This window comes from Hetaerina americana, unplaced genomic scaffold, assembly GCF_022747635.1.
Source record: "Hetaerina americana unplaced genomic scaffold, ioHetAmer1.1.p SCAF_7, whole genome shotgun sequence".
Classification (NCBI taxonomy): Eukaryota; Metazoa; Arthropoda; class Insecta; order Odonata; family Calopterygidae; genus Hetaerina; species Hetaerina americana.
The window spans coordinates 16,169,266-16,184,828 of NW_027287316.1; the positions used below are offsets into that span (position 1 = coordinate 16,169,266).

The 15,563-nt window shown below is 35.3% G+C and overlaps 2 protein-coding genes across 3 annotated transcripts in view; one reads left to right on the top strand and one right to left on the bottom strand.

Moving 5' to 3' along the window:
* Rrp6 (exosome component Rrp6) overlaps positions 1 to 10,995 on the top strand; it is a 25,880-nt gene extending 14,885 nt beyond the window's left edge. For both annotated transcript variants that reach the window (XM_071594835.1, XM_071594836.1), the window contains exons 12-16: positions 1,136 to 1,417; positions 3,833 to 4,021; positions 8,676 to 8,780; positions 9,328 to 9,639; positions 10,869 to 10,995. In XM_071594835.1, coding sequence (XP_071450936.1) covers positions 1,136 to 1,417; positions 3,833 to 4,021; positions 8,676 to 8,780; positions 9,328 to 9,639; positions 10,869 to 10,946 — 966 coding nt within the window. In that variant the 3' untranslated portion in view covers positions 10,947 to 10,995. The remainder of the gene's footprint in view (positions 1 to 1,135; positions 1,418 to 3,832; positions 4,022 to 8,675; positions 8,781 to 9,327; positions 9,640 to 10,868) is intronic.
* Positions 10,972 to 15,530, bottom strand: LOC139696192 (heat shock protein 60A-like). The gene is made up of 10 exons (XM_071594837.1): positions 15,417 to 15,530; positions 14,964 to 15,131; positions 14,642 to 14,894; positions 14,348 to 14,496; positions 13,875 to 13,998; positions 13,631 to 13,799; positions 13,343 to 13,550; positions 12,168 to 12,480; positions 11,845 to 12,023; positions 10,972 to 11,758 (listed from the first exon to the last, which is right to left on the bottom strand). The coding sequence occupies exons 2-10, from the start codon at positions 15,129 to 15,131 to the stop codon at positions 11,603 to 11,605; spliced, it is 1,719 nt and encodes a 572-aa protein (XP_071450938.1). The 5' UTR covers positions 15,417 to 15,530; the 3' UTR covers positions 10,972 to 11,602.
* Positions 15,531 to 15,563: the final 33 nt, after the last annotated feature.

Consider the following 15,563-nt stretch of genomic DNA (forward strand, 5'->3'; position numbering starts at 1 on the left):
ATAGTATATCAGTACTTAATAGTGTAATTTTCTTTAAGATGGTTAAAATAAACCTTAATGTTTGGGGACAAAATAAACCCACAACCTGTATGGATGAGAGTACAAATGCTTCAGGTAAAGAAGCCCATTCACAAAGGTGGATGTTGATGGCATGCATTTTAAGTAAAACTTTATTATGGAGCATAGTTTTGTATGGTTTAGTAACTTAATTGCTGAGGTAGGCAGAGAAGCATAGATGTGTAGCCTCTAAAATGAAGGTTGTGTAGAGGAATGGAAGAAATAAAATAAATGGGAAGGAAAATGTATGATGTAGTTCTAGGCATGGTAGGGAGAGTAAAGGTTGTCAGGAGAAGTTAGCTGGCAAGACAATTGAATACAGGAAATATTAAGAGGCAATGGGTTGTTGAAGACTGATATAGAGGGGAGGGAATTGCTGGGAAAGTGAGGCAGAGGGAGAAAGGAACAGGCATTTTGGATGTAATCAAGGGTGAGGTAGAAAGTATGCAGTGCATAAGGAATAAATTATTTTAGTCTGAAGTTGGAAGTATTTTTTGCCGTGTTATTGAGGCCTCATGACTACAGTAATGTATTATCATAGGCCTCACCACAAATCTACCCGAAGTTGTTGGGCTCCTACTGATAAAAAAATGTCGTAAAATATATGACCCAGTGGAATGGAAATTAAGTATTATTATTAAGATACCTTACTTCTTTGAAACTTCCACTCAAGTTATCTTTCAATGCCTTATATTGTAAGATAATTAAAATGAGTAAATAATTTGCTATTACTTTAAGTATCATATTAGCAAAGTTACCACCTAATTTAATTTGGTGCCACTGATATATTCACACGAAGTTTACTCTCATAAGTTGTTAGAGGAAAATTATTACCCTCTGTAATTCTCTATTTCAGATAAGAATTATATTTAAGTTCAATGTTGACATTCTATTCAAAGTTGAAAAAGGCTATTTTAGCCATTTCATGTATAGTGATTTAGTTTTCAGGAGAAATATTACTTTACATAAAATACAATTGCTGGTTTTTGGTTTAAAGCCTGCCTCGTTTGATTCTTGAAATTTCTTTGATATGTTAATGAATTTTTGAAAATGCATGTTGGACATCTATTACTTGCAGGTGGTAAGCCAAGAAGAAGTGGAAATGGCACGAGCTTCTGCAGCTACAAGAAGTGGAGGCTTGGACCCATTGACTTCTCCTCTTTTATGCCCTCATGACCTTTCTCATTGTCATGAATATCGTGATGACCTCTCCACTCTGCTTGGAGATTCCACGTCCGAAGCATCAAAGTCAACTCTCCTTTGTGGAATGCCGTCCCATGAAAGTACCACAAAATCATCTGCCATTAATCTGAAGGACGGTGCTTATGTGGCTCTATTTGGGTATGAAGCATTCAAAGAGGTAAGTGGCTTGGAGAAAAGACTAAATTTTTGCTATTACATGTTTTGCCTTTGATCACTTCTGAATTATTGTGGCATCATACTGGAAGCAGCAAATTATTTCAGGATGAAACATTGATTTATGAAGATACACAGTAAATACTATTTGATAAGAAGTACAAAGGGCCAAAAATGCATTTTCAAAGCATAGTGGTTTGAAATAATAAGACTTAATAGAAGTTTCACTAGATTCATACTTTTTCCTGTGAAATGTCATTTTATCTTTTTATTAAAATTCTAAGCAACTTAACATGGTGAACTTATAATTAATTTTTCTGCCAAGAAGGAAGCATGTTGCCATGAGCATATAGCTTTAAAAATACAGGAATTAATGCCTAACCTCAAGAGTGAATTAATGAAAAACAGAGTGTTTGATTGACTGACCTACTCTCTAAATAAACACAACTGTTGTTAGAGAGTACATTTAAAAAAAAGCATTTTTCTCCGGTGTTTATAATCTTCAGTATAATATTCTCTAAAGCCTGTGGTTATTTTCTGTGAACTATGGCTTAGCAAACTAAATAAAAGAATCAGATTCACTTTGAAAATATCTGATACTTAAGCATTCTATGTATCTTCTAAATAAATTAACAAGCATTATTAGTTAGCACAAAAATTTCACTAAATAAATAAATTCTCCACAGGCAAATTTCTTCATCAGTGCTTTATTCTTTAGTTGCAGCTTAAAAATTTAAATGTAATTTAATCATCTGGATTCCACATAGGATATGACGATTTTGTCAAAAAAAATGTGGAATTAAATGGAATGAAATCAGAGTGCAATATGGCCTTAGTTGTTGGAACACCAAAAATTCTAACTTCTTTGGTCTTAAAATTATGTTCATTAGATGCTGAGACATGTATTGAACATGTCACGTTGCTAGTATATATTCCTGACAGAGATCAGAACCTTCCCTTTGGTCATCCTAATCTAGTGACAAAGCAAAAAAGGTGTGGAGAGAATTTTTTATTTTCACTGAGACTTTCAGAAGTGTCACATTTGCTGTAATGCATTAATGCTAAGTGGTGCTAAGTTTTAGGGAAAGATTTTGAAATAAATGATATGTTACAGGCTAGGGAACATCATGCCTAAGAGTTTTCTTGAAGATGTGTTTTTAGATTTATGTATTTGTTTATGTATTTACAAGTATGCTAAAGCCTAGGATATGAATGGCTCTGCTTCCTCTTCACATTACACCATATATATATCCAAGGTCTGTTCAAAAATTATTGCGAATTTTTAATTTTCCCGGGTTATGTTTATTTGATTTTCGATTTTTTAGTGGTGTTATGTTCGTACTCATGTCTCTCACTTATGCTGAAAAGTTTGGCCATTTTGAATGCTCAGTTAATTTTAGAAAGCTGTTTTGCTTGGACTCGTTTTGGCATGTATTTGATTTTGACCTGTTCCAAAAATGGAGCAAAGAATCTGAATCAAATTTTGTGTGTAAAACAAAATTAAGTACGCAGACGTATTCCGAATGTTGACTGTGGCATATGGAGACGCTACCTTGGCCTGAAGCAACGTTTATCAGTGGTACAAAATATTCTCAGAGGGCCAAGAAGATGTGAACGATGAAGAGCATGCCGGATGCCCGAGCACGTCAACAGCAGGTGAAAACATTGATGAAGTGAAGAAAATAGTATTGGCCAATCGTCAAATCACAGGGAAGTTGCTGAGGACCTAAACATTACAATTGGCACGTGCCATTCGATTTTTACCAATGATTTGGGCATCGGAATGGAAGCTGCAGCACAAGCCAAGACCGAAATAAGGAATGTTACCTGCAAGTTAAGTGCAATTTGCGCGAAGTAATCCACCACAAACGCCCGATTTGTTGAAGAACAAAAATTGCTTTTGCACCATGACAATGCCCCTGCTCACACATCGATACTTATACATGAATTTTCAGCCAAAAACAACACACCAATGATGCCGCAGCCACCGTATTCCCCAGATCTGTCTCCCTGTGAATTTTTCTTGTTCCCAAAACTGAAGAGGCCTATGAAAGGATGACACTATGCTACGATTGACAAGATAAAAGACTGCTGCAAAGGAGGAGCTGAACAAGATCACAAGAAATGATTTTTTGAAGTGCTTGGAGGATTGGAAAAAACGTTGGCACAAGTGTATAATATCTAATGGGAATTACTTTGAAGGGGACAAAAGTAGATACTCATGAATAGATAAAATAATTTTTGAAAAAACACAAAAGTCACGATACTTTTTGAACAGACCTTGTATATATCAAATTAAGCAGAATTGAAATAATGAGGTTCTGCGGTATGCATTGCATACAGAAAAAGTTTGTCTTTACCATTTATAGTGATCTAATCATGTTGTGGATATCTGAAATCTCTCTTTTTTCCTTGTTAGGAGGAAGATTCTAAGGCTGCTGTTATTAAAAATCTGAAGAATTTACAGTTCACAAGTCCCTATCAACGTTATAAATTGGTTAAGCCTTTCATGGATTTCTTAGAAACAGCAGAACAGCCTGCCAAGGAGCAGGAGCCTGAAGAAGCGGACCCAACGAGGGAAGTAACAGATGAGGAGAGAATAAATAGGGTGAGGGGTACTTGCTTAACCTTTCCTTTTAAGGAACACAAGAATGCTTAGAGCAGTAGTTCTTTCTTTTAATATGCACCTTACTTTACATAAGAATGTTATTTTTGTTAGATCTAACTTAAAGTTAAATTTTATGTTGTTGGAAATGGCTCAAAACATTTATTAATGCCAAAGTAATAACTTCATGATGGTGAAATTTTAAGTTCTGTTTATTTCATTTGAAGTTGAATTTTAGATTAACCTATTAAGTTGATGTGCAATCTTGTTATAATTTTAAAATAATGATTAACTTTTTATATTTTTTGATATTTTGCCATTGTTCAAAGGGGTTTTCACTGACGCCATTATTCTAGTATTTCCTGTTACTACTTTCCTTTCATGACTTAGCCTTTAATTTCATGTTTTTAATCTCTCTATACTATATCAAGTACTGACTTGACTAAAAAATTCTGCTTCTGAATTATAAAGCAGGTGTACGTTTTGGGGTCTGTAATCATATTTTCTCCCACTTCTCAATTATATTTGTGTATACAAGATTTTATGGTATTGATAGCTGAAATAATATTACTGTTATTAATTTAAAAAATCACTTGGGCAAAAGAGTATTGAATTGTTTAGCTCGATTTCATTATATACAACAAGCTTGAACTTGACTTAGATGTAAAATCAAATGCAGTTTTGCAGTATAAATTTGACAATTTATGGATAACTTCAGGGAAAATATAAAGTTCAAACAAATCAAGTAAAACCTGGTTATAAAAAAATCTTGCTAGTAGAAAAAATTGATTTGCTACATCAAGGTTTCATTATGATTAGGTTATCCATTGACTTTGAAACAATGATGCTATTTTTATGAGGCAGTGTTAAAATATGGATGTCTTTTCTGTTATAAAAAAGCAATTTTAACAATTTCCTTTAAAAATTAAGATTAATTGTTATCAATTTTGTAGGAGACAATAATTGGATTTAATCAGGGAGATTTTATTTGATACAGTGACATCTTAGTGTCAGTACCATAACAGTAAAGAATGGCATAGAGAGCTCACTGGGATATGTGATGAAGAAACAAGTATTTTTTTCACTTTAACTTTCGTGTGTTAGATGGCATTATTGCTGTCGATGACTGCAGCCATCAACAATAGTAGACTTGAGTAGCCCCCGGACAAGAGTAGCAATCAGACTAGAGTTTAACATTTGACAAGAATGACTTTAAATATGTGGCAACTTAAGACCATGGCTACACAGGCCTGGGATGCAACTTGACTGGACTGACTGACCCAGCAACCAAAAATCAAATTCATGCAAATGTATGGAGATGAAACTAACCCAACCAAATTCTTCCAATGCCCAAATTCCCTAAAGGGAATGAAACTAGTTTTTTGACCAATAGGTCCATGGAGTAAACTTGCTCAAAGATCGTCCTTTTCATGTAATTCAAAAAAGGTTTACATTATTCAAAAGTCAAAAAGACTTCATGTTTCCACAGGAAACACAGTCTCTTTGATTCTTCCTCCTTGCTTTACAAATGGATTTCCCCAAAGTATCAGCCTCAACTATCCCTCAAGTCTTAAAATTATTATCTATGGTGTAATTTTATTTTTCTCTCACTCTAAGGAGCATATAAAAATTGGTAAAAACTCAATGGAGGCGCTTTTTGGCAGCCAGAATTTTAATTTCAAACTTCTGGTTAACTTACTGATGTAACAAAATAAAAATTCAATAAAGTCATTCAATGATACCCATACCTGGGGGATATTCAGTTTGGGTTCAGAAAGGAAAGAGGCATGCACAATACCAAAACTGAATGGAGGACACTGTTACAGAAGAACATTAGATTGGTTGGATTCAATAGAATTTATTGAAGCATTGCAAAAAATACGAGTGGATTGGAAAGATGGGCCACTTATCGGCACCTCGTTCATATCTCACAAACTGCTCAGGTATGGGTGGTGGATGGAGAATCTGACTGGGCAGTGTTAGGAAGAACAGTAAGAGAGGGGTTTTCATTATGACCCTTGTTTTCATTACATATGTGTAGGAAATAGTTTAGAGGAATGGGAAGAACTGGAGTCGGGGGTGAATGTCGGTGTGGAATTCATAAAATCAGTTAGGTTTTTGGATGTCCAAGATTTAGTTAGCCGGTCACCCAAGGGGTTGAAATCCTTGCTGTGCACATTAGAAAATCATTGTGATAGGCATGGGCTGAGAATCAAGTTCATGAGGATTTTCAAAGAGGAGGAAGGCTTCGTTAAACGTTAAAATGGGAGGGTAAAAATCAGAGCATGTGTACTAGTTTACCTATTTTGGATTTGGTCTGATGGACTGAGATGTTCTCTTTGGACTAAGTTGGTCAAAGTAGTTGGGATATTGGAAGAAAATTATATTAGGTAAAGAAGTGTTCACTAGGAGGAAGGAATCAATGACTGTGATGCCAGTAATGTACGTCAATGCAAGTCTCATTAAACTTGAGAATGGAGCATAGTTTTGTTCATAGCTGAAACATCACTGAAGCAAGATGATGATAGGTGTAGATTGGAAGCTTTTGAGATGTGAGCATGGAGGAGTAAAAAAGATGAAATGGTTGGCAAAAATGGCATGGCAAAAAAAGTAACACATATTTGGGGGTGAGAATTGTCAAGAGAAATCCAAAGGAAGAGGAAAATAGGATATAGAGCATTTTGACTTGCAATGGGATATTGAAGAATGATAATGGGGGAGAAAGCTAGTCAAGCAAGGAAGGTATAGGTAAAGAATAAGCTTGGCATCATGAAGGGAGGAAGAAGTATGCAGAATTTAATAAGGATTTATGTTATTATCAGATGTCAGGTAGTGTATCATTAGGAGAGGCAAGGAAATGTATCAGTGTACTGTTATATAGGCTTTGTCCATCCTAAGCCTTCCTTTACTGGTAGAATGCCAATAATATAATTTAATAACATCTACCATCTGTCATTACGTGTTGTAAATCAGAAGTTGCTTAGTTTGCGCTAGGGTAATGACATTTGCCCATCATCTAACTTGTGTTCATTAATTCAATTCATGATGTAACATGTATCACTTAAAATAATGAGATGAAAGTGATTCTTTGTTGCTTCTCTGTCACATGAAGTAATTCTGGTATAATCACATCCTCCAATTTCTAGTTTGCCAATAAGGTTCATGTTAAATAATTATGGGCAATATTTTAAAATGATGAAGTGAAGTACATGGAAAGGCACTGCAAACCCATTCATCAGCACTGGCCATACCACTTCGTATCACTTCATGGTGTAAATGGAAATCAAATAGTCAAAGTTATGCTGAATTTTGCCACCTCTGTCTCATGTAGTGATATCTTAAATAAATGTCTAATGCTCCAAATTTACAAGCCATATGTACTCCGTTAAATTTTAAAAATGACTGATTGATTCTAAATATTAATTTTAATTGGTTCCAATAAGACATATTTGAAATAAAAGTGGGACATGTCTGCTGGTATTCTTTGCGGGCATTACTGAGTCAGCATGTATCTCAGAATAAAAATATAAGTAATTGTACAGAATAAAAACCAAAAACAGCAGTCGGAAGCAGTAACAGGAGTATTTTCATAGAGTTATTTATGAAGAAAGTCATTTACCTCGAGAAAGGGACACACAAATTCATCAACTGTATAGCTTTGATGATCACAAAGGAATTGATATAGCATAGACTTAAATAACAAAAAATTACTTATTTCACTTAATTTTCACGGTAGTGCTTTCCAGAATTTCAGACCATCATATCCAAGGCTCTCAGTAAGCATGGGTGAGTTGTGGGCAATTATTCTGAAGTCGTTACAGCCTCTTGTGCTATACCTGTGTACATCAGCATTGGTTTACCGAGTAAACATGGCTTTGTTTTGCTGCACAAATATAATAGTATAGAATATATGCAAATAGTGAAGAATTAGAATGTTGAATCTTTTAAACGAAGGTCTACTACTGCTTTCCTTGCCTTTGTATCCTAAAGAGGTGCATAAAATTATATGAGTGCCCCCACATGGCAATACCATGTTTCAGTCTGCTGTGAATAAATGCATAATAGACCGGTAAAGCAGTAGCAGTGTAAACCAGGGTTCCAATTTTTCTCGAAAGGTAGCATCTGGTGGTTGTGATTTCTGATACATTCAGATAGTTGAAGAACACATTGAACACAGATTTTATAAAGGTTAATTCTAGGGAGACACCTCCAGATAATTTTTATTCAGTGGGCATATTATTTTTTGAGATGGCAGTTTAGGAAATGGATGTGTTGTTCAAGTTTGTGTTTGTTTTAATTGGCTGTCATTTCTGAGTTGTTCTCAACGGTCATGTTGTGTTTCCTCCATGTTTAAAACAATCGTTTTATTTTTTCACTTTGTAGTCAGGCTACATCATCATCTCTTTTTGGGTTAACCCTGGAGGGATTTTTAACCCTAGTAAAATGACATGTTATTTAAATAAGATGCTTATATATTGTGACTGAGTTTTGAGATATTTTGTGATTGATTTCATCAATTGTGTTGGATCTCTAAGTAAAATGGTTTCAATATTCTCGTATATTTTTTATTTAACTTTTAATCTATTTGTTCCATGAATTTTGGATGAAATATATATTTTGATTCCCTCCAAATTTGATTTGTATTGCTCTATTTTAGATAAAAGAACACTTCTTGAAATTAAGTCGTACTGTACCTCAGCCTGAGAAACCACCTGAGTCTGCTTCTACAAAACAAGAGAAGGAAGAAATTCTCAGCAAGCAGGTTTGTATTTTGGATGTAACTCTTCAGTTGAATTCCAGTCATACTGTTGGTTGTTTATTGAATAATACAAATAATTAATTTGACAATTTCAAAATTCTCTTAGTTCAATAATCTTGGCATTTAGTCCTGGTTTTACTCCTAAGTATTTCAGTGCCGCATGATAATTTTTGCTTGATCTTTGTTCATCAATTTTCATTCTAATATATTTTTCCCAATGAAATTTCCATCTGAAAATGTTGAATTTTGACCTGGAAAGCTTGGGAAATTCTAAAATCAACAATTCTACCTGTAGCCAATCTTCTGAAAACTTGAGGTTGGCTAAAATGAATTTTTTCATCTAACCTTATATTTTTTATTATGAATGTTTTACATGCAGTAAGATGTATTGTGTATTGTTGGGTTGCTCCAGTTTTTGAAAAATCATGTGCCAGTTTGTTTCTGAATGCTAATTAAGATAAAGTGTAGTAGGTTATATTATCAACCAATTGTTTTACCTATCAACAACTTCACATGTGTGCTACTGAATAAGTGGTGTTGCTTTCTGTAGATTCCTAAGAAGAGAAAGAGGGATAAAAATGTCAACCATTCTGGGGTTGGCTCGACTGAACTTGTCGAGGTTGCAGAAAACTCCGATGGTGAATCTCCAATGAAAATGCAGAAAACTCCACCAGTTGGGCGAGTGAAAGTGGAGCATAGTCCACCAAAGCAAATAAAAAAGTCTACCATCAAGGAGGAGCAGCCATCAACCTCAAACAAATTTGATTACTCCATGGTAGATTTCAGTCGATTCCAGGGAGGAAGTAGAGGGAATGAAAGTAGTTTCAACAAGAGTCATGGAAAAGAGAAATTTTGTGCCAAGGTACGTGGTTGTGTAAAAATTAAAGTTGTCTTTTATTGGATGGACTGGTAATTGGAATGAATAAGGTCTTAAACTTTATAAACATCGCTTATTAATGAATTCAATGGCATCCCTATAAATATTCGTCCATAAATTAAATTGGGTAAATTCACTGATGGTATTTGAAGCAAGTTCCTTTCTCAGACTGCCTTAATGTCATCAATTTATATATACCGTACCACCATAGCCTTGGCCTTTTTCCTCTCTAATATTTCACTTATTGCTTCATACCTTATCTTTTACTCTCTTCATTCCTCTAACTTGGGTAGAATCATGCTGATATTGCATAATGTTTTGTTATTCAAATTTCCCTGTGGCCATGTTAGATGTTTACATACAATATCTTATGATGCAATTTTGAAAGAGGTGCATTTGCTATTTTAGGTAATGAGAATACAATACTGATTTACAGGTTTCAACATGTAAATGCAATCATGCCGGATGATTTTGAATGAATTGTCAAATAACTAAATAAATTTAATTATTTCCTCTAGACATTTTACTATTAAGATGTGCTGTAATAGTTGAGAATACTTAAAAAGAAACAAGTTGGTAAGGTCACCCCCTTGTTGCGTAAGGAAAAATACTTTTCTTGGATGGTGCACCATTTATAACTACTGGCCTCTCACTGGTCTTTAAATTATTTAGTTTATGCTTAAGGGATTATTGTGTGACCATCGGCACCTCTGTTTACATTTTGCTAGTTGAAGTTTTCTTTTATGTCACTTTGTTTTTAGAAGATTTTTCATCTTTCACCCCAACTTTTCCCAAGTGTGGGGTATGTACCTTCTTATTCAAATTATTGTGCAAGTAAATTGTATGATGAAATCTGCTCCGAAATGTTAGAAAATAAAAAATATAATATTTAAGTGGTAAAGGTTAAATAACGTTGTTATTAAACTCTTGTTTATTCTTCTGGGATAAGTAGTTTAGGCAGGAGTCTTACCTTGACATTGAAAACTAGACCCCCTTTTAAGGCCACATTCATATAACTTTTTTCTCCATATTATGGTGCACTTGAGCTCAAATTCGGCTTTTCTTGTGGCCTGTCACTAAATACTTTTAATGGCACACATACAGCCAATGAAGCAGTACCTGCAGCTACTATACAGTCTGGTCTAGTGTAAATTATTGTTCATTCTTTATCACTATGAATAATATAATCCATTTTCCATGTATTTTTTTTACAGGTGAAGAGCAAGTTTAAATGGAAAGGAAGGCAGCACAATCAAAGCATGACTTTCAAAAACAGTCAGCAGAGGAGATAATTTTGGAAAATGTAAAGTGATTAAGTACTGTAAATAAATTTATTTACATAAAGTTTTTTAACAAACATCTATAGTTTAACATCATTTTTGAGGGAATTTTATATGGCAATGAATGCATGAACTCTCAACTTCCAACAGAAAAGTTCACTATGATAGAATAGATGTAACAATGGGTGAAATGACAACATCAAATAAAACGGACAACTATTCATGGCTGTAAAAAAATTAAGCTACATGTTATCTACTGAGGGGGAGGGTACACTGGGGAGTAAAAAAGCTGCACAGTCATTTTCACACACTTCCCAATTTCACACACACTCAACTGGAATGAATAAATGCTCCACTGACCCCAGGTACAATCCAGGGAGTTAATGTAATAAGGTTCCTCCAACGCTAAATTATTATGGCAACATTCTACCAAGGAAATGTGTGAAAACTCAACTAATGTCTAATTTTTTCAAGTCTAAAATGGTTTTCCCAATGCACTGTCTATTATGGGAAGCATTTGTCACTTGTTCCATCAAGGGTTTCAAATGTCTCTATCAACACCATTAAAGACTTGTAGACTACATTTCTTTTGACATACAATGTTGCTAAAACTTAGGCAACAATTAAGTTGACAGCTTAGTAAGGGCAAAATGCAGCTAAAAGCATCTTTACATCATGTCCATCCCTCCCATTCCGCCCATTCCACCCATGCCTCCACCCATTGCTGGCATTTTCTCTTCCTTGGGAATCTCCGTTACTACTGCTTCTGCTGTCGTTAATAGAGATGCCACACCTGCAGCATCTGTTAGAGCAGTCCGAACAACCTGAAAAATGATAATAAGAGAAGTTACCACTTCCTAGGTCTTCCCTCGCATAAGCAACATAAGCGCCATCTACAAATTTTATTTACCTTGGTTGGGTCTATAATCCCCATTTCTATCATGTTCACATACTGATCATTGAGTGCATCATAACCCTGTTCCCCTCCAGCTTCCTCCACCTTTGATACAACAACAGATCCATCGATTCCAGCGTTCTTAGCTATTTGCATGCAAGGCATCCTCAGAGCCTTCATGATAATATTTATTCCTGTAATTGCAACAATAGATGTTAACCATTTCAATGAAAATATTAGACTACGTATTCTATGACCTTAAGAAAAAAGTGTAGATTACTTATACCATGAAAATTAAAAACATAAGATAAATATGAAAAAGCCAAATCAGAACCAACCTGTCTTTTGATCCTCGTTTGAAGCACTAAGCTTAGCAAGAGCAGGTATGCATCGGATCAAAGCAGTGCCACCACCAGGTACTATACCCTCCTCCACAGCAGCTCTAGTAGCATTCAAGGCATCATTAACCCTATCCTTCTTCTCATTAACTTCCACTTCACTAGACCCTCCAACTTTCAGTAGCGCTACACCAGATGCAAGGCGAGCCAATCGTTCTTGAAGCTTTTCCTTTTCATACTCGGAAGTGGTATCCTCAATCTGATCACGAAGCTGTTCAGCACGGCGTTCAATGTCTTCCTTTTTACCTTTACCCTGAGAATGAAATGAATATTTAGTAATACCATTTGTTGTCTCAGGCGTAACTTTGTTGAATTTGCATAACATATTGAAATGTAATGAAATAATTGACTTTGTAATTCCACACACTTTAAGTGTGTGGAATTACAGTCAATTATTTCATTACATTTCAATATTTAGTAATACCCTTTAATCTTGTTTGGCATATTAAAATATGCAGTATATTTAAAGGAAACGTAGGCTGATGACGTAAGTTTTTCAAGACTCTTACTTCAATTTGTGCTGGTAATGTTGCAAGCTTAATTGCCAAAATCTGTTTAATTTAATAAAATACTACTCGTAGTTTTTATTAAGTTGCAACTTCAAAATTTTGAGGACATTAAAAACAAAATTATAGTTGCGGACATAAGATCAAACTGAATGAGGGTGCTTACAGTATATGATACCATGATGACGTGAGCATTTTCCAGACTATTCTTTATTTTTTCTGTCGAACCCACTGCTGCTCCAGTATTTAAACTTAAAATTTGTCAGTCAATCGTCGTAACACAAGGCCAGCATGCCATATCAATATAAACTTATAATTTCAGCCCAGCATACTTTGTAGCTAAAGGCAATTATACCAATTTTAAGTGCACACCACTCACAAATGTAATAGGAAAAATGCTAAGCGATACATTGCCATACATGCAATCACATGTAGCAGACAAAATAGGTGAGACTCCTGTCATGAATTAGGTAGTAACCACCAACAGTGCTGTTGTGTAGTTTAAACAATAAGTTCAACAGCTGACATCATTGCAGCTGGGAAATTAATGTTATAACTACACATCATTATTAATGCATTTTCCTCCATCTTATTACTCAATTCATATACCTTGAGAAATAGTGTATCATCCTTAGTGATTGTAACTTCACCAACTTGGCCTAAGTCAGCCAACTGTACATCCTCCAATTTTAGTGTGTTTGCCTCATCTCCAAACACAATACCACCAGAAGCAATAGCCATGTCTGTAAGAGTGTTCTTTCGGTTATCCCCAAACCCTGGAGCCTTCACAGCTGCAACCTGCAATCCAATCTTTAGCCTGGAAAAAAATGTTTTTGATAAAAATAGAAAAAATATATTATCATAAACAGAAGTGTTCCATGTTACTGTTCCGGTTACCTGTTCACTACTAATGTACTGAGAGCTTCTCCATCGATGTCTTCCGCAACGATAACTAAAGGTTTTCTCTGTGAATTTGCTAACTCCAAAGCGGGTATAATTGATTGGACACTGGAAATTTTTTTCTCACTGAATAAAACAAGACAATCCTGGAATTCGACTTTTGCCCCTGTTAAAAAAAATAGACCTTGTTAGCTTAACATCCACGTGCATTTACTAGAATTTGTTATCCTCACAAATTTACCTTTAGCAGTGTTAATGAAGTACGGGGATATGTAACCTCGATCAAATTTCATTCCTTCAATCACTTCCAACTCGTCGTGCAAAGTTTTCCCATCCTTCACTGTAATCACTCCTTCCTTTCCAACCTAATTAATATATCGCACATGATTACTTTTTAAATTATTATGCTAGCATGGAACTTCAGTAACAGCGAGTAAATGACTTATCTACTAGTTCTTCATTGCAGAAGATGGCTCAAATACGAACGCACAACGAAAGCCGAAATCTTTAGGCTGCGGTGAAGTTAAAAGATTTCTTATGACTGGAGGCAATTACAAGCCATGAAACGAACTCGACACCAATTACTTAGCGATCAAAACACGTAAGTTAATTTTCAGTTTTATTAAATGCAAAGCATACTAAATATACCTAAAAAATTATAGGTGAGCGAATTCTTCACAGTTGAAAATCAAGTTAATTCCATTGTAGTCTTACCTTTTTCATTGCAGCAGAGATTAAATCTCCAATTTGTTTATCACCATTGGCAGAAATAGTGGCAACTTGTGCGATCTCTTCCGGTGTTGTTACGGGCTTGGAGAGCGTTTTCAAATGGTCAATAACAGTATCAACTGCCATCATCACGCCTATGATACGTAGTGTTAAAAAAAGACTAGTAAATACATAGACTATTCCAAAGGAAACATGGTGATCCCTTCGGTAGTATTGCCTCAGTAACGTTTTGTGATAGGATTAAATTCTAACTACCACATTTGAAACGAAAGCACTTACCCCTTCGAATTTCTATTGGATTTGCACCTTTACTAATTTTGTCAAATCCTTCCCGAGCAATTGCCCGGGCTAACACCGTTGCGGTGGTTGTGCCATCCCCAGCTTCCTCGTTTGTATTGTTAGCTACATCTTGTACAAGTTTAGCACCAACGTTCTGGAATTTATCCTTCAGCTCGATACCTTTGGCCACTGTAACACCATCTTTGGTAATTTTTGGACTCCCCCAGGATTGTTCCAAGATTACGTTCCTGCCCTAATAATTAAATCGTGTTACAATTTCTCAATACATTTAATAAGAATAAAGATTCAATTTCAGAGATACCTTCGGTCCCATTGTAACGGCTACCGCATCAGCCAATATATCTACTCCTTGAAGCATGAGAGCCCTCACATCAGGTCCAAAACGAACATCTTTGGCTAAATTCCGCACTAACGCAGGGCAAATATGACGAGCAGCAGAGAGCCGCAGCACACTTGGAAGCCTATACATCTGATAATAGGAAAAACAAGATACTCAGCTGAGTTTCTTCTAAAATTTCTATATAACACCCATACATTCCGAATAGTACCATGAATTACACTGCCATTAAAATACCAATCAATTCAACGTGCATTCTCATGGCACCCAACAATGGTATCATTTAATGAATCAATAATACACTCCACTTCTACGGAAATATAACAATGAACCAATAACCAAAGATAAAATTAAAGGCTTTTAATAACCCAGCTAAGCTTTGACATGATTTCAGTAAAATAATTTCAGTACTTCTACCTTTCCAAGAGATCGTCGCAGACAACGTGATCAAGCTTCGGTTAACTGACCGGAAAGACAGTCGCAGTCGTGAAAGAGACGGCAACGAAATGCACATGCTCTTTATCACAGTATTGTAGCCCTAGAGTAGGGATGATTTTACCATGG